Raw genomic sequence first — 17,006 nt, 5'->3', positions numbered from 1 at the left:
GTCTAGCTAATGAGTTATAGTTCAAATGACATAATCTCCCCATACTCAATTAAGAGGTTGCAAGTTCGAGTCTCCTATCTTTGATAAAAAAAAAAAAAAAAACAATTCATGTATGTACGTGCTAAATAATTTTAAATATAACAAAATTCTTAAAATTATAGATAGTTTTCATAATTTAAAGTGTCAAAATATTTTATAATACGATGACACTCCTTCAATTATTTTGTGATTCACGTAGACCAAATGAGGAAGATTTGGCTCCTGTCAACGATTTCAAATTTTCTACCTAAAATAATGAAAATACACAAATGCATATAAGATTATCAAAGAGAATAACATAAGGAAAATATACATAAGTAATAAGGAAAATATATATATATATATCATATAACAGTGTATATTATACAATAGTTTTCTAAAAATATATTTATAAAATTTTTAAAATAATTAAATCGCTCAACCATAGTACTTTTTAACAGTTTTTCTTCAACTCTTAACTGATGACTATATATAATTCTTTCTGTCCATAAAATTTGGCCCCTTAAAAATATGTAGTAGCCCCACCCCTGATTAAATTTGATCAGTTCTTTGAAAGAAAATAAATAATAAAACGGTTAGAATTTATTTTTCTTTAGATCAGATATGAGAAAAAACAAAATAAACAGTGTTATCTGTCGGAATTTTTTATTGAAAATTTTGATATCCTCGTAATTAATGTGAAAACTGGAAAGCAATGTACCATAACAGAATTACGGTATGCATGTGCTCAAAATAGGAGACAATAATGATGAATACTAGGAATGTTGTCATGCTGCTAATAATAAAAATAATAATAATAACAAAAATAAGAATATTATTATATTATTCTTACTAGCGCCATATTACTGTGGTTTAGGGTCGTAAATATTATGGTTGTATTTCATAGTATTCCTCCTATACGAGGATATGACTTGGCGTAACATTTGAATTCTAACTACTATTTTTTATTTGAACTTAATTCTAACACATTGTGAGAATAAAACAACATTATATGTATATTTAATTATATAATATTATACTAATAAAAATAATTATTTTTTATATTAATTACATCTGAATAATTATTAAAAAATTGAATATATAATTAAATAATTATTTAAAATATTTTATATTATCACTATATTAAAATTTAATTCTTTTTATTTTAATAAGAGAAAATGATGTATATATATATATATATATATATATATATAGGTGAATTCTACCCAACCCCCTCTAAAATAACATGTAAGTTATCCTTCATGATGTGTCACATTTTAATTGGTCATTACTTAACTATAGTTGGGTTATTTTGTAATTTATTATTTGAGATGCGTAATTGTATAATTTCTTAAAATATTAAAATTCTACTCCATTAATTGAAGCACGTTCTCACGCAATCTCTTTCTACAGTGCATCATTCCTTAACGAGTCGTTGAATTTCCATGGCTTGGAACTTCTTCGTTCTTCCCAGTATAGTCAGCACCGACTTCCAGTATAGTCAGCACCGACTTCATTGCTATCTCATGTCCTCTCACTCAATCTCTTTTTTTTTTTTTACCATGGATCATTCCTTACCAATAGAATTAATGGTTAGTTTGGTTATTAAATTTTTTTCATTAAAAATAATATATGAAATATATATTCATATGTAAAATATAATATAATATAATAAAATAAATCTATTAAGAGTACTTAAAAGTATAATTAAAATCAGGAATATACAAATATAATAATAAAATTTGTACTCTAAACAAGTAAACATATCTTTTATCATACATAAATTATTTAAAAAAATATAAATTGTTAAAATTAATAACACAAATTTAAAATGATAAAATTCAACTTTCTTACAAGTAATTTTTATAGTATTTTTATTCTTTTAATTTTTAATTTATTAATATTTTATTATTTAATTAATGATTAAACAAATTATTTTCATGAGAAATATTTTTTGTATAATCTTAAAGAAGAGACCAATATACTAATTTAAAAATTAATGTAAAAATGATATTTTAAATAAAAAATAGTTAATATTAAAATTTTTAAATACAAAAGCAAATTATATAGATATTCAGGATATAAATATAAAATACATGTTTAAAATAAATAAAGGAGACAAAAATAATTATTTATTTCTCATGAGTACTTCCATTTTATCTGTTTTATTTATTTTATGCATATATTTTATATTTATCTTTTAAATATTTATACAAATTATTTTTATATTTAAAAATTTTAATATTAAATATTTTTTATTTAAAATTTCATTTTTACTTTATTTTTTAAACTAATATATTGGTCTCTTCTATAAGATAATACAAAACATAATTTTTTATAAAAATAATTTGTTTAATCATTAATTAAATAATAAAGTACTAATAAATTGTAAATTAAAAGAATAAAAATATTATAACAAATACAGTAAAAAATTGAATTTTATTATTTTAAATTTGTATTATTAATTTTAATAATATATTTATTTTTTAAATAATTTATGTATGATAAAAAATATGTTTACTTGTTTAGAGTACAAATTTTATTATTATATTTATATATTCATGATTTTAATTATACTTTTAAGTATTTTAAATAGATTTATTTTATTATATTATATTTTAAATATGAATATATATTCCATCTTGTAATTAAATAAATAAATATTTTTTTAATGAAAAAATTTAATAACCGAACTAACCATTAATGATGTTGATGTTGGTAAAGAGTGATTACCATTAATGATGTTGATGTTGGTAAAGAGTGATTCATGGCAAAAAAAAAAAAAAAAAAAGAAGAAGGGTGGGGATTGAGTGAGAGGACAAGAGATAGCAATGAAGTCCGCGTTGGCTATACTGGGAAGAACAGGGAAGTTACGAGCCATGGGAATTCAACGACCCGTTAAGAAATGATGCACTGTAGAAAGAGATTGTGTGAGAACGTGCTTCAATTAATGGAGTAGAATTTTAATATTTTAAGAAATTATACAATTACCCATCTCAAATAATAAATTACAAAATAACCCAACTATAGTTAAGTAATGACCAATTAAAATGTGACACATCATGAAGGGTAACTTACATGTTATTTTAGAGGGGGTTGGATAGAATTCACCATATATATATTAGTTAAAATTAAATTTATTATTGATGTTATCTTTTAAAAATTAAATTTATTATTGATGTTATCTTTTAAAAATTTATTGAGGAAAGCTAAGAGACATAATCCATAAATTCACTAATAATAATATTAATTGGGACGATTTAAAATTATATATATATGAAGTTTAAACTTTATTATCGTCAATGTCAAAGAAAAAGACGATGCAAATCATTGGCGTTAGAAAGACTTTAATTAGTTATGTAAGATATATTTGATTAATGTATAAACATTAGTTATGTGTAATATTCTGAAAACAAAATAAATCTCACTATCTTAGTCAACATTTAAACAAATTATTAAAAAGTCAAAAGTCAACTATAGCTTCTAAGTTTTGCACATACATGTTCTAGAACTAAATTGGTTATAGACGTGCATTATATGTGTTTGCAACTCAACATAAGTACCCAACACTAAACTAAGTATTTATATCACCAGAACTTTATATTAAAATTACTCCTTAATTATTTGACAAATTCAAATGTTCTGATTATTTTTTAAGTGTGTGTTTTTTTTTTTTTCATCAAATAAGTCACTAAAAATATTAGAATAGGAGAGTGCCTTTGGCATATTTAAATAAAATAAAAATCTTATAAACTATTTTGGAATTAGTCTCATCACATGTTACATTTTATATAAGAAAAGCCAATCAAAATGCATCGGATGAATGAAAAAAAAAATGCCATTAGTGTTTCTGTTGTTGATTTATATTAAGCATAAAACACCATGTTTCCTATTTAAATAGTATAAAAATGCCATTTTTATAAGAAGAATTAATTTTAAGTAAGATTAATATAATTAAATATTTGATATGAATAACTTTAAAAATGATGTTTATTATTTAAAAAAAAAGTGAAACAATGACAAAATTGAATTGGACTAATTATATATTATATTATTAGAGGATTTGTTATTAATTACTTGACTAAGTCTATAATACGTATATTGTGTGCAGACATTTCTTGCTTCAATTACTTTTTATAAACGTGTCAGTTTATAAAATATTCAAAATAATATTGTAGTGTGCATATATATGTTTTGATTCTTGACTTTGCCATTAATAATTTTGACATTATATTAATTATATATAATATTGTTATAAGAAGGGTCAGAGCTTGCGAAATTCCTATAACAACACACAAAAATAATATATAATAAGCTGGTTGCTCTTTGATATCGATCTGATTTAGCCAGATGCATCATATTTAGTGTTTCTGTTGAAAAGCATGCAATGCTCAATTTATATTTTTCTTATTAGTAACAAATAATTAATAATAATACTAATAACATTGACTTCTGACCTTCTTTTAACAAAATGGTATATAAAGGTTAGGTGGAGAAATTTAATTAGTATTTTGGCTGTTGAACTGGTATGATATATAATTATTTATTTATTAATTTAAATTTTAAAATAAATTATTTTATGTGATTGAATATATTCACAATGCTATCAAGAATCAGATTTAGAAAGTGCATTTAGAAATTCTATTTTAATATTTACAAGGGGCAAAAACGTTTTCTTCGAGTGTTTTGTGTCGGAATGTATGCTTGTGTTTTGGGATACTTGCTAGGATTTGATCAGAAGTAGGTTTTTTAGTGGTTAGGCCAACAAGATTATATACTGATTAGGGAGTTTTTGTTAAGACGAGAATTTGTTTTTTATGTCCAAGGGTTTGCTGCAGTTACAGTTTTAGTTATGGAGTTAGTAAGTTAGTAATGTGGTTGAAGTTATTGAAGCTAATATAACAAAAAAAATTTTAAAATTGCAGATAGGTGATGATTTAATTACCATCATATTTCACCATGGAGGATCATTCATCACAGATATTGATGGAGGTATGACTTACAATGGTGGAGAGGTTTCTGAGTTGATATAGACAAACTAGATGTCTTCTTTATCCGAGACTACCACAAGAATCTTGGATATGACAAGATGTCTCAAACATGGTGGCTGGTGCCTAATAGGCCTTTGCAAAATGGTCTAAGGGCTATAACAGATGACAAGGAGCTCTTGGAAATGTGTTACCTTGCTTAGCAAAATAAGGGGGTTATTCATGTGTACTACGAACATGGAGTCTCAAAACCTCTGTACATTGAAGAAGCAGAGCCAGTCTCATCTAAAGGCAAGGAGCTGATGGTGATACAGGACTTGATTCCCACCCTCAAACCCCACCACCAATGATGATGCCGAACCAATTCCTACCACAACAACCTCTACTCCAACCTCTGCACCAAATGACACCACTATTCCCACCCAAAAAACAGTCTCCACTACAAAGCTCCCACCTATTTCAATTTCTGTTAGTAAACCAGCAAAAAAAAATACACCCCCACCCCACTGCAACTCCTATGTCTAAGCCCAATCCACCCCGAAAAACAGTGGCTCAACCCAATAAAACCAAGCCCAAAAATCCACCAAAAAAATGTCTCAACCCACTGCAATTCCTAAATCATGGTCGAAATTGAAAGAGACCAAGAAGTCTAGTGTACCAAAGAGAGGGTCTAAGAATGTAAAATCTGCAGCACTAGCACAATATGAAAGGAGGCCACTGACAAGAGCAACTGTTGGTGGAACTACTGCAAGACGTAATGGTAAGGGAAAATAGCCCCAAACAGAATGTGTGTCATTGTCTAGCTCAAAGGATTCCTCAGATAGTCAAGCCAGTAATGATAGCGAGGAGGATGAACCATATCGGCCTAGTGGTGATGAGGTTTCTAGTGAGAAAGATGTGGCTGTGGAGAGATCAGCAGGAAAGAAAAAGACAAATGTGAAATTCAGAACCAGGATAGATAAGAAACCTACTAAACAAAAGAGGGTTGTAATGGTTGAGGATGATGGTCCCGTGTGTGCTGACTCAGACTCAGAGGATGATGCACTTTTTTTTGGACCAATTCCTAAGTTCTGCTCAATGGGAGCGTATCATGCTGCCCAAGATGAAGGTTATGAGGAATCTGACGGTGGAGACTCATGGCACTTAGAAGAAATGAAGACTCCTCCAAACTCTGAGGATGAGTTGGAGGAGATTGATTCAGATGAGGTCTTCCCTGTATTTAGAGATGGAGGTAGGTTTAGGGAGCTTAGGCTTGCGGTTGGAATGACATTCACTACAAAGATGGATTTCAAAGAGGCTGTACGTGAATATTGTATATAGGAAGGTTGGAGGATTTGGTTTAAGAAGAATGAGAGTAGTGTATAAGGATGAGAACTGTGGCTGGCTTGTGTATGCTGCTAACATCACTGAGAACAATTGCTGGCAGATCAAGACGTTCATGGATTATCACACTTGTGCAAGGAAAACTAAAAACAGACTGGCTAATAGGAAGTGGCTAGCCGGAAAATTGGTGAAGAAACTACGGAAATATCCTAATCTAAGACATTGTGAGGCTGCTCAGTATTTTAAGACAAAATGTGACTTGGATCTAAGCAAGTGTTCACTGACTAGGGCCTTAGGAGATGCCAGGGATGTCGTGTATGGTGATGCTGCTGCCCAGTATGGGATGGTGAGGGATTATGGGCTCACACTGCTTAAGAGTAACACAGGCTCCACTGTCACAGTTGGAGTTATCCCTCAGCCCAACCCTGATGATGAACCAATATTTGAGAATATGTACATTTGCTTGGATCTGTGTAAGAAGGGATTTCTGGCTGGCTGCAAACCCCTCATAGGCTTGGATGAAGCTTTTCTGAAGACCCAGCATGGTGATCAGATCTTGTCTGCCATTGGACAAGATGCACACAATCACATATATGTGATTGCATATGCAATTGTCCATGTTGAAAATACTGAAAACTGGAGGTGGTTCTTGGAATTACTTCATCAAGACTTGGGAGATTATAAGTAAAACAAGCTCTGTTTCATATCAGATATGAAGAAAGTACGTTTTAGAAATCCATTTGTTATTGTATAATTTGTATTGGCTGCTGTGAGAATAGAATGAACTGCTTATATATTCTGAACTGCTGTGTATATAATGAACTACTGCTTTACTTAGTAGATCGACTACTGCTTGATGAACTGCTATACATATAATGAACTGATATGTATGTAAAGAACAGGGACCATTTTGATGTCACTTATAAAACTTAAGGGACCAATATGACGTCACTTATGTAACTATAGATACTATTATGATGCTCGATAACAAGTATTTCACCACTGTTTTCTTTTTTAAGGAGGTTTTTCCAGGTGTCCACACACAGATTCTGTGTGTGGCATTTATGGAAGAACTTCAATAAGCAGTGGAAATATCTCCAGCTTAGAGGGTTGCTATGGGATTGTGCAAGGTGCACCAGTCAAGATGGATTCCTTGAGATTATCAAAAAGATTGAGAGGGTTAACAAAGATGCTTGGGAGTATTTGAACAAGTGGCCTAGAGACTCTTGGAGCCGGGCTTTCTTCAGCAATGCACCTAAAATAGACAATATCTGCAACAATGCTTGTGAAGTCTTCAACTCAAGGATCAAGGAAGCTAGAGCCAAGCCTATCATTACACTCTTAGAAGAAGTCAGAATGTATGCAATGAGGGCCATCGCTAGGAACAAAGTCAAGCTTAGTTCGAACACTGGGATTCTACCACCTATACAGCGCAGCAGGTTAGAAAAGATAAGGAAGGAGTCAAAGAGTTGGGTCCCGATGTAGTCTGGTGACTCTGAATATGAGAAATTCGAGGTTCATGGGTGGCCAACTAACATGGTTGTTGATCTGGGAAAGAGGCTCTGCACATGTGGTTTTTGGCAATTGAGTGGTGATATACTTTTACAATGAATTGCTTTGTTATTTTTTTTTTGTATCTGGTGTTACTGTTGGCTTATTATTGGTAATCTTTGGTGTTGTGTTAATGTTATTTAGGGATGCCGTGTGTGCATGCTGGTGCTGCATTGGCAAGGGTTGGTAGAAGACCAGATGAGTTTTGTCATTAGTGATTGACAATGGAATCATATAATAACACATATGCCTTCCATATCAATCCAATTCCAGGTCAAGCCCTATGGGAAAAGTCACCTCATAACAGACCACAAGCACCAAAGTTTAGAAAGAAGCCAAGTCCACTTACGAAAAAAAGAAGAAAGGATGTAGATGAAGAGGCAAGTGGGAGTAAAAAGCAGAGAACCAAGATGAAAAGAATTTATCAAAAAGGTCAATGTCGCTATTGCGGTGAATCAGGACACACCAAGAGAAACTGTTTAAAGAGAGTTGCTGATGAGGATGCTGCTGCTGCTACTGAGGCTACTACTGCAGAGGCTGCTGCTATCCAATCCCCTGCTACTAATGGTGGTGAAGCCACCCTTGTCCCACAACCCCCACCGAAATTCAGCTTGAACTCAGTCAATCACCATTGTCACAAACCGATGACTCTCAACAGGTTCACAAAGTTAAATGACATTCAGGCTTATTATGTGCATGTTCTTATGCACTTTTACTAACTATTATACATGTCTTCACTAATAGGTTTTGCCTTCTCCTGTGAGACAACCAAAACTCCCTTCTAAAAGGAAGTCCTTCAAACAAGAAAAGGCAACTCCAGGAAGCAGCAATCAAGTAGTAACAACCCCACCTGCTGCTACCCCACCAGCAACCAGTCAACCTGCAACAAATCATCTGTCTCATCCTATGCAAGGTGCATCACAGGGGACCGTTACAACTTACAAGGCTTGCTAACTTCATAAAGTTTGTTCCCAATCCTGGATTCAGACCACCCAGAAACAAAAAATGAATACTAGGATTATTATGTTTAGGAGAAGATTATTTTGTTTAACTAATTTGATAAAGCAGTGTGCTTTCTGAATTTTGAACCCAACTGTTGGGAATTTTAGTGTTTAAAAATTGTGTTCTCAATATGTTGAGAACTTTTGATATACTTGTTAAATATTGTCCTGGCTCTGTAATGCCTATTTTGAATATGTTTTCTGCATTATGAATATATGAATATGGATTATGATTTCATTGAACTTGAGCTGTGCCAGATTTTTCTTTTGTTGTTATCTAATACGCAATTAAGATTAATTCCATTAGAGGATTCCATTAGTAGTGTAGGAACAATTATTTACATATAACCTCTTGTTTATTCAAATTCCAAATCATTCTTGCCCAGTCATGTGAAACAGTTTAATCTGCATTTCTTTCAACCAAAAGGACAGGTACAAGTACATGAACAGAACAACATATGAATATCCCATGTCACTTATTTTTTGGCTAAATACAATTGACTCTGTTGCCTATCCAGCCTTAAGACAAGCACAACAACTGTAATCAGCAGCAGCAGCATACATGCAAACACGAAACCCCCCCCCCCATTTTGAGAACTCTAACTTCAGACTCTAATCTTCCAAGCTTCCAAGCAATCTTCATCTTCCATTCTTCGTTGTCATTTGAAGAGCTTGTTCTACCGTCACATGTTACCACATCTTCTTCCAAAATTTTGTCCACCCACAGAAACAACCCACACTACCTCTTACCTGCAGTCTAAACCCAGGAAAGTGAATCAACCAAGTTTACATCCAGATTTACAACAAACAACAACATCAAACACTTACATTGTAGTTTGGGCAACCCACAAACGGTCTCCGTGGATTAGAATCCGTCATTGACCATCGCAACACTAGTCTCGACCCGCACGCACACCATTCTGGCAGACGCGTATCTCTGTTTCTATTCATTCTCCTCATGATGCTTCCAAATGATCGTGGGTTGTTGGAGCTCCCAGCTGCGTTGCTCGCGCTAGCCATAACATGTGGTTTTCGAAGATGGATAAGACACTGAAGACTCACCTCTGGTGTGACGGAGAATAGAGGAGAACAGAGTGTGCGATGGAGAAGAGAGGAGAAGAGAGTCAATTGGGGTTAGGATTTTTAACCTAAAATTAGGGACCAAATTGAGTCAAAACAGTTTACGACGCCACGTCAGCTTTTTGGTTGCGCTAGCTGGAAGAAATTGGCCGGAAGGACGACTCTGACTACCGAAGTGCAACTTCAAAGACGATTACGACAAATTTTTAAGTTCAGGAATCACTATGAGACTCGAAGATAACTTTAAAGACCACTTTAAAATTTACCTCTATTATTAGGTAATGATTCTTCTGCTTCTATTCTTTAAAAGCCTTTTATTCTATTCCTATGTTTATTCATATGTTTTTACCAATCAGTTTAATAATCTTTTAGGATAAATTGTTTTATGAGGCTTCTAATTGGCTATAAAATACATTGTTTTGAATTTGAATTGAACTGTGAATCAATTATTATACTCAAAATAAATTATATAGTAACATGCGAATTAAATTGACTTAACGTTAGTATTTTATGTTTTTTCCATTTTACTTTCAGTAAATTAAATTACAAGTTCCTTCACCATTGTCGAATTGTCGTTGGATGACTGGCAATTAGTTCGCTATTTATCCTTAGTCTGTCAGTCGGTCCAATTTCAAACTTCTTTTCAAAACTTTTCTCTTTAAATACATTATTAATTATATAAAGGGTAAAATTTACTTTTATATTTTTAAATTATAAATAATTTTAATTCCAATAAAATTCTCTAATATATAAGAGGATTTGAGATTAGTTATAAAATGAATTCATAAGCTTACAAATAAAATCAATTCCTACTTCGTATATGTTACTGTTTATTTCACTCAATTTTTTTGTCAATTCCGATAAATAATGTCAAAATGAATTTATATCAGAATCTCAAATATCGAAGAGCAGATATGACTCTTTTAAAAAAAGAGTGAATTCGAGAGAAATTACTTAATCATAGAGTCAAAGCAATTTTATTTTAAAATTACTAGTGGTAGAATAATTGAAAACAGAAAAATATAAATAACTAAATAAAGAAGACTATATGTAAAATATTGATCAAAGAAAAATAATAACAAACTTCAAAGAAAATAAACGAAAATAAATCAAATGAACAAAAGCAAAATAAGTTAAAAATTGACTTCTAACACTCATATGCACTTGCACTCCATGTTTTTCGTTGCGTTGTGGAGACTAGAAATTTTATGAGTTTATGTGATGATCTAGTATTCTTGATTGAAGTCTCCGAATTTTTTTGAGTTATCCACTCTCTTACCTCCTCCTTTTTCTTAGCCATGATCTTGCCTTAACCATGAAAAATTCTAATTTTCAGGTTTTGACACCCTTGTCTTCTTTAGTCTTCAAGTCTCACGTTTCTCCAGTTTGCTCCTCAAATTTTGATCCCATGTTCTCTACAGTCTTAAGGGTCGAGTAGCAAATCTTGACGTTGAAGAAAAGATAATAACTACTTTTCGATTTCGACGCTCTTTGTACTATCTTTCTTCGATTCCGACTTTTACATTTCTGTTTTCGTAGTCAAAACCTTTTTGGTAGTCGAAACGTCTTTTTACCAAGCAAAATCCTTTTTTTTGTGGCACCAATAATTCCAAACACAAGAATTGATTCACAAATCAAATTAATTCTTCCAATTCCAAAAGGGTCCAACACACTTTAATTATCAGTTGGTTAATTTGGATTGTGCCATTTGATCTTCTTGTCTTGTTCAATTATGTGAATATGTATTTTTGAAATGACATAAAAAATGTCTTCATGTACTTTTCTTGTTACCATCAATCTAAATTAAAATAAAGATGTATTTTTATACATTTATACATCAGTTTTAAATAAGGCTTTTTTATATATTTAAATATGTAAAAAACTTTAATTCCTGGAATACACACTTAATGAAATCGTTTCTGAAATACGCAGAGCCAACTCTTGGGCGTCGTCCGCGAAATGGAGTTGCCCATCAACTCAATCCCGGCGGCCGCGAATTGGAGCTGACACGGGCAGCTTTACCATTTCGTGCTTGGCATCAACAAAATGCATCATTCCATGCCCGGCGCACACGACATGGAGCATCTCAAGACCAGCGGCAGTGAAATGGGCCAATCTGCTGGCGGCGTGCACAAAATGGAAGGCTTCGTATGTGGCGCCCACAAATTGGGTGGTCAAAGCGGCAGCAGCAGAAGCTGTACCTCACATGCATTGGGTGTGTGGGTGGTAGGAGACACTTGGGAAGGGAGCCAAGACAATTAGAAAAGGGTGTGAGGAGGGGACCTCATGCACGGTTCAAAGGTAGTGGGGGTAAAAAAAAATTGTTAGAGTGGTAAAAGAAAGCTGGGAGGAGGTGGGTTTGTGGTGGTGAGTTTGAAAAAAAAATAATTACTTAACATGAGTGGGGGTGGGATTAACGCGGAAAAGAACTTGAACCGGTTGGACGAACTTCATATAGCGGCACATTTATTCCATAAGGTTAGTTTATGTTGTTAAGCTCAGTGATGTTAGTGATTTTTAGAATTGATTTTTTTGATATTAAAAATTTGTTATAGTATTTTTAACTATTGTCTTTCTTGCAACTTTATGTTATAGCCCACACGTGTTTTTACTCCTCATGGCACACTCGTCGATGTTTTCATGTTAGATCCTGCGGATCCAAGCATGAAAATTAGGCGGCAAAGGCTTGAGCCATATCTTAGACGCACCGGATTTTACCATGCCTCTTTGATCAAGCGCTTTGAGTACGACAATCCACTTATTAGTGCTTTTGTCGAATGATGGCGACCGGAGACACACACATTTCACCTCCCTTGGGGTGAGTATACGATAACCTTGGAGGATGTTGCAATGCAGTTAGGTCTACCTGTTGATGGTCAGCCTGTGAGTGGTACTTTGAGGTCATGGAGCAAGTTTCACCAAAGAGATATTTGGGAATGGCGTCATGAACTACTAGGTGAGGTTCCCGCCGGCCACGTAGGGACAACGAAATTCAACATCAAGTTGAAGTGGCTTAGAACTCATCTTCAGCAGATGCTGCTTGACTTAGAAGATAATGGCCTCATGCAATATGTACGTTGTTACATACTTTACTTGTTGGGAGGCGTGCTTCTTCTGGACAAGGCCAACAACACGGTGCATGTTCGATATCTGCCGTTATTGGCTGACTATGATGCCATTGGTACCTACAGTTGGGGTAGCACCGTCCTCTGCTAGTTATATCGTGCTATGTGCCTAGCAACAGATTACAATGTTGAGGGTATGACCGGGTGTCATACATTGCTCATGTCGTGGATATACTACAGATTACCTTTCTGGGCACCAAATGTCACGACACCATACAGTTTTTCTTTAGCCACGAGGTATGTTATCAGTCTTCTTTCCTTTGTGACTTTTTTCACTTATCCTTTGAGGTTGGATAAAGATTTTTTTTAAGTTTTTCGTTGTGCAACAGGTGGGCAGAGAAAAAAGAACAAAATGACTATGCTGAGCAGCGCCTACTGAGGCACCGTTTGAGACCTGCAGGTGGATGAGGTTGGTGCTGGCTGTTATTAATATCTTTCCAATAACTGCGTATATGCTTGTAGTGACGGGTTTTTTTTTTCGTGTAGTTTGTTTGGCAACCGTATATGGACCCCCGAATTTTGTCCAGAGTTCCAGCTGAATTCCTCGGCCACCCATATGGAGATTTTTATACCTCCGTTGTGCCTCTAATATTTTTCAGATGGATAGAGATCCTAAATGTTGACCGGGTGTTGCGTCAATTTGGGGGAAAGCAAGGACCTCCGAAACCTCTGCTTAATATTGAACTTGCCAAGCAACTATGATGCCCTTCGTATTTTCGAATTTTCCAAAATCTAGAAGTCCTTGTCTTCGCAACCCGTATCATCCAACGACATTGATCCCCGAACTATTTGCATCGACAAACATACCTACTTTGGTCTGACTCTACCACCTTATATTCTGTACTCCTATGGATGTTGTAGTTTTTGACTGCCAGCATCGCTGTTTCCCGGTTGAGAAACTTCAACCCAATCTCGAGCTCTATCTCGCCTGACAAAGCGTAGCTGCTCGGTCTGTCCTCTGCGTTGCTCGAATGCATTGCTCCAAGATTTAAGGACAAGTAGTGTGCTGGTGTGCTGGAGGATACACCACCACCTCCCGGTTCGACACATGTTGGAGGAACAGAGTCGCTATGTAGAGGCTGTGTTTCCGGGACGGCTTCTACCTCATCGCCGCTGAAATCTTCAATCTCATCCTCGTCAGACGTTTCTGCAATGCCAGCATCAGAATACCTATCCAACCCAACAAGTGCGGAAGGGGAGGGGCGTGCTTCACGAATATCTGCATTCTGTTCCCGCCTTACAAACACGTTGAAGGTGGGACTACTGGCCCTACTGATATCCCGACCCGGAACAAAATCAGCCGCTCCCAGATTTCTCACACCGTCTACATTATTGGAACTGGACGAGCTTCCACCAATATCCTGAAGATTCAGACAAAACTCCAACGAATAGATGCTTCATATGCTGCGATGATAAGAAAACATCATCGACACATGCTGATAAGATTTTATCTGCATTTTTTGATATGCAAACGAGTTGGCCACTGCAACAGGCATCCTGTAAGTCAGCTTCGTGATTTCTTTTTTCCCAACCATGCTGGTATGCATCAGAATCAGATTCTTCAGATCTTGCAACGATGTCTGTGGCGGAATCATTATCCATAGTGGATCGTCGCATACGAATGTAATACCTTCTGCTGTATGAGAAATTTCTCCATTAGGGTATATAATGACATAAACGTTCTCCGAAGCCATACACAAAGCTTTCCAATCTTAACACCCAAAAAATTTTTAGAGATGAAGAAGGTTATGAGGGTGACAGCAATTTTAGAGAGTAGGAGGAGAGTGGAGATAATGGTTCCTTCCGTGGATGAAGCAGCGTTTATATAGGCATATTAAGATCCCAATTCGTGGGCAGTACACATGATGTGCACCAATTTGTGCGTACTGATGCTGACATGGACCCAACTCGTGCCCACCGCTCCAGAGTTCGCCAATTCGTGAATGTCATCCACTAAATGGCTTCTCCACCATTTCGTCTGTGCCGCACCAGAGATGGAACCTGCTGCTGTCGGCTCCAATTCGCGGACGCCGGGGGTGAGTTGATGGGCAACTCCATTTCACGGACGACGCCCATGACTTGGCCCTGCGTATTTCAGAAACGATTTCATTTGGTGAGTATTCCTGGAATTAAAGTTTTTTACATATTTAAATATATAAAAAAGCCTTTAAATAAGCTATATAGAGTGGATATTTTCAATAGCGCGCATCTCATCTTTATTATTTTTTTTTATTTTTTTTTGGTATGTCTTAATTTGGATCATTTTCAAACAGGACCTAAGGTGATGTTTGGTTGAGGGAGGAACAGAGAAAGAAATACGTAACATTATATTGAAGAAAAAAAAAACAATATCACTGTATCTATATCTTTTATCGTAAGAATTTAATTTTGATATACTGACAGTATAAAATGTTTTATAAAATCGTGCAAGTATATCTGTTTTTTTGGATAATCATTCACGCAGTCAATATAAAAAATAATTATTTTTATTGATATGATAACATTATTACGTAATTAAATACATGGGTAAAATTATTTACATTAACAGTACATTATAATTAAATTCTTATCATAAATACTGTTTTGATATTAATATTTTCTTGCCAATTAAATATATATTTTTATTTTATTAATTAAAAATTAATCGATATATATATATATATATATATATATATATATATATATATATATATATAAACAACAAAGCCTTGTTCACTAGGTGAGGTCGGCTATATAAATCAAACGACGCCATTAAACTCTATCATGTATCATGTTTACAGAGAGACCATTTACATGTAAATCTTGTTTGACCATCTTATGGATGGTTTTCCTAAGTCTTTCTCTGCCTTTTACCCCTTGTCCATCTTCCATCTCGTCTACCCTCCTGATTGGGTGCTCTGTCAGTTTTCTTCTCACATGTCTAAACCACTTGAGATGCAATTCTACCATCTTTTCCACAATAGGTGCTACTCCAACTCTCTCTCTTATATCTTCGTTCCTTATTCTATCTAATCGTGTATGACTACTCATTCATCTCAACATCTTTATCTCTGCCACACTTAATTTATGTTCGTGCTCCCCTTTGACCGTTTAACACTCTGTATCATAAAGCATAGCCGGCCTGATAGCAGTGCGATAGAATTTAATTTTAAGTTTTAAAGGCACTTTTTTGTCACATATAAAACCAGACGCACTTTGCTATTTTGACCAACCTGTTTGGATTCTATGATTTACATCATGTTCAATCTCTCCATTATCCTGTATGATGCATCCAAGATACTTAAAATTTTTAACTTTTCGTAGGATGTTTTCACCAATCTTCACCTCTATATTAGGATTTTTCCTTCGACGGCCGAACTTACATTTTATATATTCCGTATTGCTATGGCTTATGCACAGACCACACACTTCTAGAGCTTCTCTCCATAAATCCAACTTCTTATTTAGGTCTTCCCTTGACTCTCTTATAAGGATGATATCACCAGCAAAAAGCATGCACCATGGCACAGGCCATTGGATATGCTCTGTGAGTACTTCTAAGACTAATGTGAAAAGGTGTGGACTTAAGGATGATTCTTGGTGTAATCCTATACCAATAGAAAATTCCTTTGTCACACCACCTTGAGTCTTTACACTAGTTGTAACGCCATCATACATGTTTTTAATTGCACGAATATATGCAATCCTTACCCTCTTCCTTTCCAAAACCTTCCATAAGATTTTCCTTGGCACCTTATCGTACGCTTTTTTCAAATCAATAAATACCATATGTAGATCCCTTTTATTACTACGATACCTTTCCATTATCCTTCTTAACAGGTATATAGCTTCAGTGGTGGATCTGCCTGGTATAAAATCAAATTAGTTCTCTGTTACTTGTGTCTCTTGTCTCAACCTCCGTTCTATCACCCTTTCCCATA

At 34.3% G+C, this 17,006-nt stretch overlaps 1 protein-coding gene across 1 annotated transcript; it reads left to right on the top strand.

Moving 5' to 3' along the window:
* The first annotated feature begins 6,354 nt into the window (after window positions 1-6,354).
* Window positions 6,355-7,814, top strand: LOC148563108 (uncharacterized). Its single transcript, XM_088491175.1, has 2 exons — window positions 6,355-6,971; window positions 7,349-7,814. Exons 1-2 carry the CDS (start codon window positions 6,355-6,357, stop codon window positions 7,812-7,814), a joined length of 1,083 nt encoding a protein of 360 aa, XP_088347301.1.
* The last annotated feature ends 9,192 nt before the right edge of the window (window positions 7,815-17,006 follow it).

This window comes from Arachis ipaensis, chromosome B6 (genome assembly GCF_059453495.1).
Source record: "Arachis ipaensis isolate K30076 ecotype BB chromosome B6, ASM5945349v1, whole genome shotgun sequence".
NCBI classification, from domain to species: Eukaryota; Viridiplantae; Streptophyta; class Magnoliopsida; order Fabales; family Fabaceae; genus Arachis; species Arachis ipaensis.
This window is presented reverse-complemented; position numbering and strand designations above follow the sequence as displayed.

Bases quoted from the DNA above. Each gene is read 5' to 3' on its own strand.
- LOC148563108 (XM_088491175.1), top strand. From the start codon at position 6,355: ATGAGAGTAGTGTATAAGGATGAGAACTGTGGCTGGCTTGTGTATGCT. The intron at 6,972-7,348 runs GTGGTTCTTGGA...TTCTTTTTTAAG, and splicing joins GAAAATACTGAAAACTGGAG to GAGGTTTTTCCAGGTGTCCA.